This window comes from Herpailurus yagouaroundi, unplaced genomic scaffold, assembly GCF_014898765.1.
Source record: "Herpailurus yagouaroundi ecotype Mexico unplaced genomic scaffold, PumYag 214, whole genome shotgun sequence".
NCBI classification, from domain to species: domain Eukaryota; kingdom Metazoa; phylum Chordata; class Mammalia; order Carnivora; family Felidae; genus Herpailurus; species Herpailurus yagouaroundi.
Genome location: NW_024412445.1, coordinates 4,409,628 through 4,418,376, shown reverse-complemented (window position 1 = coordinate 4,418,376; position 8,749 = coordinate 4,409,628). Strand labels below are relative to the sequence as shown.

The 8,749-nt window shown below is 41.5% G+C and overlaps 1 protein-coding gene and 1 pseudogene across 3 annotated transcripts in view; both read right to left on the bottom strand.

Moving 5' to 3' along the window:
- The window catches only part of SPMIP7 (sperm microtubule inner protein 7), a 54,418-nt gene that overhangs the window by 23,384 nt on the left and 22,285 nt on the right, over positions 1–8,749 (bottom strand). For all 3 annotated transcript variants that reach the window (XM_040455042.1, XM_040455044.1, XM_040455043.1), the window contains exon 3: positions 4,492–4,568. In XM_040455042.1, the coding sequence (XP_040310976.1) occupies positions 4,492–4,568 (77 nt within the window). The remainder of the gene's footprint in view (positions 1–4,491; positions 4,569–8,749) is intronic.
- Positions 6,470–7,522, bottom strand: LOC121017023 (2-hydroxyacyl-CoA lyase 1-like; annotated as a pseudogene).

Sequence of the window (8,749 nt, the reverse complement as noted above, 5' to 3'; positions counted from 1 at the left end):
AAATACACAACATACAAATTATATTTGCCACCTAGGAATGATGTGAGGATTCAATAAATTAATATCTGTGAAGTCAGACAGCACAGTGATGGCTCCACAGTGTGTTTGTTGGCGTGTATGTTTTCAACTCACCCAGTCCGAAAATTCCCGAAGGAAATCTAACTCTCATGAAATATTTTTAGTTGTAGCAAAAGCTTAAATGGTGCACTTTTCTGACACAGTATCTGGATAGTGTAGTCAGAAATTAACCTGAGTTGAATTGAGTCTTCAAAGATGCATCTCGGTTTGAGGCTCTGATACATTTCATGAATACTTTATGGAGTTTTCCATACAGGGTACAAAAGTTTTTTTTCCTAAGAAAACTTTTATATGACATATTTTGTTCCTTTTATTTTTTAAATGTTTATTTATTTTGAGAGAGAGTGCAGGAGAGAGTTGGGGGAGGGGCAGAGAGAGAGAGAGAGAGAGAGAGAAGCAGAATCCCAAGCAGGCTCTGGACTGTCAGCACAGAGCCTGATGTAGGGCTCAATCTCATCAACTGTGAGACTATGACCTAAGCTGAAATCAAGAGTTGGATGCTCAACCAACTGAGCCACCCAGGGGCCCCCAATATATTTTAAAAGAGATTATCAAATAGAATGATTTAAAAACAAAAGAAAGAAACAAACATAAAAAAAATTCTGAATAAAGCATCACAAATTTAGCCAAATCATTAACTGTTTCTCAAAAGACCACTGGAACTTTTTTCTGATAGAAACCAAGATGAGAATACAGTAAGGGAAGGGCGCCTAGGTGGCTCAGTTGGTTGAGCAGGTGAGCATCAGACTTCGGGTCAGCTCATGATCTCTTGGTCTGTGAGTTCAAGCCCCGCATTGGGCTCTGTGCTGACAGCTCAGAGCCTGGAGCCTGCTTCGGATTCTGTGTCTCCCTCTCTCTCTGCCCCTACCCGCCCCCTCAAAAATAAATAAACATTCAAAAAAATACAATAGGGGATAAAATCAAAAGCCAGAGAGGAAATCAGAGGCCATTTAGTTATAATCCTTCATTTTTAAGATGAGAAACTTGAGGGCCCAAAAGACTGCAGGCTGCCAAAGCCCCAGAGATGGCAGGTAGAACCGGGGATCTCACCACCGGCCCCCAGGCTGTCGACATCTTCTCCAGAGCTCTTTTCTCAACTTGCTCTATGGTTCCGGAATCCAGCTCCATATCATGTATTTCTTCTTTTTTTCAATGTCAATGAAGTTTATTTGGCTTTTTTGAGTAGTGCTCTTAAAGCATCGCAGCTTGGTAAACAGTATAAATTAGTACGGGCATCTTCATTAGAACAGTCATACGAATTAGTACAGTCATTTGTTTTCTCATGAGTTGCTAAAAAGATGCAGCCTATTTTTTTTTAACGTTTATTTTAATTTTGGGAGGCTGAGAGAGAGAGAGAGAGAGAGAGAATGAACGGGGGAGGGGCAGGGAGAGAGGAATCCCAGAATCCGAAGCAAGCTCCGGGCTCTGAGCTGTCAGCACAGAGCCTGACATGGGGCTTGAACCCACGAGCTGTGAGATCATGACCTGAGCTGAAGTCAGACACTTGACCGACCAAGCCACCCAGGTGCCCCAAGATGCAGCCTATTCTAACAGGATAAATATTTTTACCACTTGGCGTTAATGAAGGCTCACACACGAACAATGTTCTTCGTAAGGAAAATAAGAAGCTGTGGCCGAGACCCCAATGAAAAGAACTGTGTGGAAATGAAGGTTCCCATACTTTTTGAAGCCTTTTTACAATGGGGAGACAATGCACGCGATCTTGTTGCAAACTTGCCATACAGACTTGTAGTGATTTTGCTGACTCATTATCTGTTGTAGGCTGAAATAGGGGTTAGAACGAAAATCATCCCTAATTAAAAACTGGCACTGTTCACAGAAAAAAAAAAAAAGTAGGATTTTGCCTTTGAATCTGCAAGTGTATGTTCAAATCGAATTTGCCTCTCCTCCCCCCAGCTCAGCCGCAAAACGGGCTTGAAGTAACATTCTTTACAAAGCCTTCATTTTCAACTCGATGCAAGCTAAGCAAAGATGATCAAAACCCAAGCTTGCACAACGGACGGGTATCTCCCAGAACATTTCTTAGGCACAAAACACACAAGAGGAAGGGCTACTCGGTGACATTTACATGAACAAAATGGCATCATGTTCATCAACAAATACCCAATGCTGTTTTCTTCTGCTAACAAGAGTTGCAGAGAAAGAGAGAGAGAGAGAGAGAGAGAAAGCATGATTCTGATTTTGATCCCACGTTTCTTATATACTCTTTATATTTTTATAAGCTGCCTGGGAAAATATCCAATCATATGTATATTTCATGAACCTGTTGGGTGCTGGGTGTGCCATCGGTAGGAAAGAAAACCACGAAGCTGGAATCTGCAGCACGTCAGTGGGGTTCAGCACAGTGTCGGGAGGGAGGGGTTGGGGGGGCGGGTGGAGTGCTTTGCCGGGTGCACACACATCCTTATCACTTCTCCACTCTCTGTGGCCCTGCTGACTTCAAAAAGCCCACTGGGCAATTGCAATCACGCCTTCCCAGTGCTCATCGTACTTGGCCATTTGCGGTTTCACTCCCTACACCCTTTGCGTGCCTGCCAGTTCACACCTGTCTCTAGGCCATGACCCCCCCCCACCAACACACACACACACACACACACACACACACACACACACACACACACTTATTTCTCTAGCTTGGACCTTTCTCCCAAACCCCAGACCCGCACACTCCACTGCCTACTTGCCATAGCCACTTGGATGTCTCATGAACATCTTTATATTCAGCTCTTCTAAAATGCGCTTCTGACCTTTCCCTCCGAACCCGCTCCCCTGCTTCCAACCGTGTTGAAGGAATGGCAATCAATCTCAGATCCATCCGGCTGCTTAGCCCGAAGCCTTGGAATTGTTCTTGACTCCTATTTCCCTGACACTCACGACCTCCAATGTGGACATTGTGTCGGCTCTACTTTTAAAACACATCCAGGAGCCAGCCACGGCTGACACCTTCCTACCACCTTCCCAACGAGCTGCCCTTACCCGACCTCTAGAGATGCCTCCCAATTCTCCCTGACCCAATCAGTTGGCTGGGGACACAGCGGCCACCATGTTGCTTTCCTATGCAAGTCTGATCTTGCCGCTTCTCTGCTAGACCTTCACTTCCCTCACAGATAAAGCTCTGGTGTTTACAGTTGGTTAAAATGTCGGGGCGCCTGGCTGGCTCAGTCGGTTAAGCATCCGACTTCAGCTCAGGTCATGATCTCACAGTCTGTGAGTTCGAGCCCCGGGCCAGGCTCTGTGCTGAAAGCTCAGAGCCTGGAACCTGCTTTGGATTCTGTGTCTGCCCCTCCCCTGCTCATGTTCTGTCTCTCTCGGTCTCAAAAATAAATAAAAACATTAAAAATTAAAAAAAAAATGCCCCTGGACATCAGCTTCTGGGCACTCCCTGCTTTTTGCCATCTTCTCTTCCTAATGTCCCCCTTACTCTGTTCCAGGTACCCTAGCCCCCCTCTCTTCCCTGACCCTATGCACATTTCTGACACAGGCTTTCCAAACGGCTGTATATTTCCTCTGCCTGGAAAATGCTCATTCCAGACATCTGCAAGTCAGTCCCTTAGGTCTTCTGAGCTGCTCTCAAACCCCATCACTTAAGGAGCCCCCCCTCCCCACATCCTATTCACTACGGAAGCCTACCGTCCATACACAGGACGCTCCAGATGCTTCTTCCCATTCTACCTTTTCTCTTCTATGTTTCCACAGCCTCATCATCTTCTAGGATATGAGCTATTTATGTGTTATGTCTGTCCTTATTGTCCGTCTGCCTTTAGAATGAGAGCTCTTTGAGAGCAGAGATCTCTGTCTGCCTTATTCCCTGACGAACCTCACAGCCTAAGGCACAGACACATCGCAAAAGCTGAATATGGTTTCTGACTGCGTAAATGAACCCCTTCAGGCTTTCTCTGCTCTTGTTTTCTATGATGCTGTACTCTTATCTCCTCCTCTCACTGACCATTTCTTTTATGTTTTGGTTTTATGCTTCTATTACCCGTAGATTTTCTTTAAGACTCTCCCTTGACCTGTTTTATTTCAGCCATCAGTGTGAGTAAATATCTGTGTCTGATGTTTTCTGAATTACAGCATCCAGGACATTGTGGACACAAAGGGGGATGTGTCACAAAAGATGAAAGAAATACCTTATTTTTAATTTTAATTTTGTTATTTTAGAGAGAGAGAGTAGGGGGAGGGGCACAGGGAGAGAGAGAGAGAGAGAGAGAAAGAGAGAATCCCAAGCAGGCTCTGTGCTGAGCGCGGGGCCTGACTCAGGGCTCGATCCTACAACCCTGGGATCATGACCTGAGCCAAAATCAAGAGTCAGGCACTCAACCGACTGAGCCACCCAGGTGCCCCAGAAGAAATACATTTTTAAATCAAAACTCTACTGGGAAAAATGCTTACTTTTGTGTCGAGGACTTGTAAAATGAGTCCTTCGCGTTATATTTCCTGTTTGGCTGTAAAAGTGATTCTCCATCCTCCTAGAAGGTGTGAATAATAAGTGAAAGGAGATCAGATACACATGGGAATTGCTAATGTTTTCTACAACCATGCTTTCTTTTTTCCTTGTTCTCCATTTTTCTCCTTTCATAGCACCCCTTCCACAGACCAGGCTTAATGCTTCCCTACTTTCTTCAATTGTCTTGGAAACTTACTTTCTATGTATGGTCTCCTAAGTGATTAAGTTAAAATTTACAACATGTGTATTCAAGTTAATGGAAAGTCACATCTTTATGAGAAAGCTCCTGAATTTTAAATGCTGGCAAATGATGTTTTTAGCACCATGTAAATAAAACATCTTAAAAAGTCTAGGGGCGCCTGGGTGGCTCAGTCAGTTAAGCGTCTGACTTCGGCTCTGGTCATGATGTCACGATTCATGAGTTAGAGCGCAAAGCTTGCTTTGGATTCTGTGTCTCCCCCTCTCCCTGTGCCTCCCCCACTTATGCTCTGTCTCTCTCAAAAATAAACGTTTAAAAAAAACTTTTTTAAGTCTTGTGTGACTTGTCTTTTAACAATAGGACATTAGCTCTGTTACACTTCCCCTTTCCTACCTTTCGTCTTATTTCATTGAAATTCGTTGATTATTATAATTATTAATATTAATTTTTAACTATATAATATAATTATATTATATTATATATTTTTATATATTATATAACATAATTATTATATTTTAATAATATATTATATATGTAATTAAATATATAACATATTATTATTATTATATTCTAATTGTCATTAGAATCTTTAAGTATTACTATTCATTTAACTTTTCCACAGTATTTTACCAGTGGTTCTTTGTCTACTTCTGCTTCTGGTACCCAATTTGTTCTTTCCTGGTTCCACTCTCTTTGGCTGGAGTTCAATTTTCAGTAATTCTTTCAAGGATACAAACTTCTAGCTTTGTTTCTTAACTAACTCATCCTCACCTTTTAATACTGTTCCAGGTGAATTTAGAATTCTAGTTTAATGGCTATGATTCTTTGGTAACCTACATACACCTCATTGGCTTCTGGATGGTTATTGTTGCTTTGGAAGTACACGGAGTATAATTGTCTGCAAGTATTCTGTGTCCCCGTCCCCACCCTCTGGCAATATTTAGGATATTCGTCTTGATTTTCCCACGGAGAAAATGTGCTTAGGAGAAGGTATATTTTTTCATCTGGCTAAAGACTCGTTATGTTTCTTTAATCTCAGAATGCATAACTTTCCCCAATTTGGACAAATCTCCATTGTTACCCCTTTATTGCCAATGGATTCTCTTTATTCTCTTCTTAAGAAGTTCCCATCAGGCAAATACTAGACTTTCTCATTCTGTCTGCCATCTTTACCTTCCATGCTACCACTGTCCACTTTCCTGTTCACAACACTTCCTCCTTCCCCTATTTCTAGTCTCTGTTTAAACCTGTTTGTTGTATTTCTTTAAATTTCATTAAAGCTGCATCTAGTGAGGGGCACCTGGGTGGCTCAGTCAGTTAAGCGTCCGACTTCCGCTCAGGTCATGATCTCGCGGTCCGTGGGTTCGAGCCCCGCGTTGGGCTCTGTGCTGACAGCTCAGAGCCTGGAGCCTGTTTCAGATTCTGTGTCTCCCTCTTTCTCTGACCCTCCCCTGTTCATGCTCTCTCTCTCTCTGTCTCAAAAATAAATAAACGTTAAAAAAAATTTTTTTAAAAAGCTACATCTAGTGAAATCATGTAATCGTTCTGTTGCTAGGCTGAATTATATATATATATATATATATATATATATATATATATTTTTTCTTTTTTTTTCATTTAGAATTTTTTTTAATTTTAATATTTTAGTAATTTTGCTGTGGAAAATAAAATTCCATCTTAGAAGAAAGAGAAAACTCCTCAAGACCACTCTCTGGCATCTTTATTTATGTATTACAGTGGGCCAGCCAGTGAAAATCCTGGGCCTTCCATGTGGCTCACGGCTTAGTCATGATATTGATAGAAGAGGGTTTAGTTGTGTCTGCCACGCTCTGGCTCAGTGGACTTTGGAGTTCTTCTGGCGTTTGTACAAGATACTCTTTGCCTCTAAAAAACACAGTTATAACTCGCTTATAATGTGAGTTTGGCAGAAGACAGACTGGAAGGGGCACTGCAGGAGCATCTCCAAATATTAACATTTCGTTCCAAGCGTCCGCGTTGACACTTTGACAAATTCCACTGTGAATCACCACCAAAGGTACGAATGGCAAGTTGTGCCTGCAGATGGTTTCCACTTGGGTGCAGAAGACCCCAATACACTGTCTCCTTCCACACAGAAGACCCACTGCCCTGGGCTCTATCTTGGCCAAAGTAGAGGCTGCAATGGCCAATCCCAAACCTGCTCCCATCGTTCCCAAGGTGCCAGCAGCAAGCCTGTGGCAAGGAAGGGCATTTGGAAGCACAGTGCGTCCAGCGTCCATTATATTTGCTCCTTCGCGTACCACAAAACAGTCTCTGTGTACCTGGTCTTGTGCATAGGAGAAGGCTGTGTAATCACCCACAGGCAGGGATTTGAGAGAAGCTAATTCCTGTGCTATTTTGGCCCATTGGAGGTTATACCCAGCATGGAGGAGGCGGCCCCCTACATTCCTCCACCAGACAAGACGGGCAGATTCCTTCCATCCTACATTAACACATTTCTTGGAAGCATCTTCCCTGCTCTTCATTTTTTTTTTTCCTCCCAGAGTTTTCCACCACTTGCTCTCTGGAAGACACTGCCATGGTGTTTCTATCAAATGGTTCTAAAAGCTGTTTGGTGAACATTGCTGACTCCCGGCAAAGTCACAGCAGGCCTTACCTTATCCCCCAATTCTTCTGTACAGGTATCAACCATGTGATTTTACTCACAGGTGGAATTTAAGAAGCAAAACAAACGAGCAAAGGGGGGAAAAAAGAGGCAAACCAGGAAACAGACTCTTAACTATAGAGAACATACTGATGGTTACCAGTAGGATGAATTATTACTGATTGAGTTTTGAACGTTAAGGAAATACTTTCACTCTTGACATAAACCTCCTTTGATCACAATATACTGACCTTTTTATATATCACTGGCTTTGATATGTTAATACTTGGTAGTAATTTTTGTGTCTCTGTACACGAAGAATATTAGTCTGTAATTTCCTCTTTTTTAATTTTTATAATGTCTTTGTCTGGTTCAGGAATATTAGTTAAGTCAGACCTCTAAAACTAGTTTGAAAGTGTGCCTTCTATTTTCTGAAATAACTTACATTAGACTGATGTGATTTCTTCCTAGGATGTTGGACAAAATTCAGCAACGAAATCATCTGATCCTAGGGTTTTCAGTGTGGGAAGATTTTTGATCAGAAAAATTAAATTCCTTTAATAAATCGGGGGCATTCATTTCATAATCAATCGGGGGTGTTCCATTTTATTTAGTATCAATTTTGGTAAGTTGTATTTGTAAAGAAATTTGTTCATTTAACCTAAGATGCTAAACGAACTGGCAAACTATATAGTTTAGGATATTTTCTTATTTTGCTTTCAGGATCAGTAGTAATAAACTCTTTAATTTCCTATGTTGCTAATATGTGTTCTCTCTCTTTTTCTTGATCGTACTAATAAAATGTCTTTTATTGATCTCTTTCCTTGATCTTTCTAAAGAAACAGCTTTTGGTTTAAAGTTTTCTCTCATGTAGCTTTTCTCTTTTCCATTGATCTCTACTCTTTAATTCTCTTTCTTTTTAAAAAAAAATGTTTAATTTTTTTTTTTTTTTTTTTTTTTTTGAGAGAGAGAGAGAGAGAGCACAAGGTGGGGAGGGGCAGAGAGAGAGGGAGACACAGAATCCGAAGCAGGCTCCAGGCTCCGAGCTGTCAGCACAGAGTCCAACAGGGGGCTCGAATTCACAAACCATGATATCATGACCTGAGCCAAAGTCAGACGTTCAGCTGACTGAAACACCCAGGCTCCCCTCTTTCTTCTTGTTTAACAATTCTTTTGTCTTAATTATTAATTACTAATTTTCAGAACCTCCTTGTTTTCTAATAAGGATAAAAGGCTAATATTGTTCTTTTCAGCAGTGTTTACTGCATCATACAAGATTCAATAGGTTATAGTGTCATCATTGTTCAGTTTAAAACATTTTCTAATTTTTCTTGTGATTTTTTTCTTTGGCCCATGGATAGTTCAGAATTGTGATGTTTAA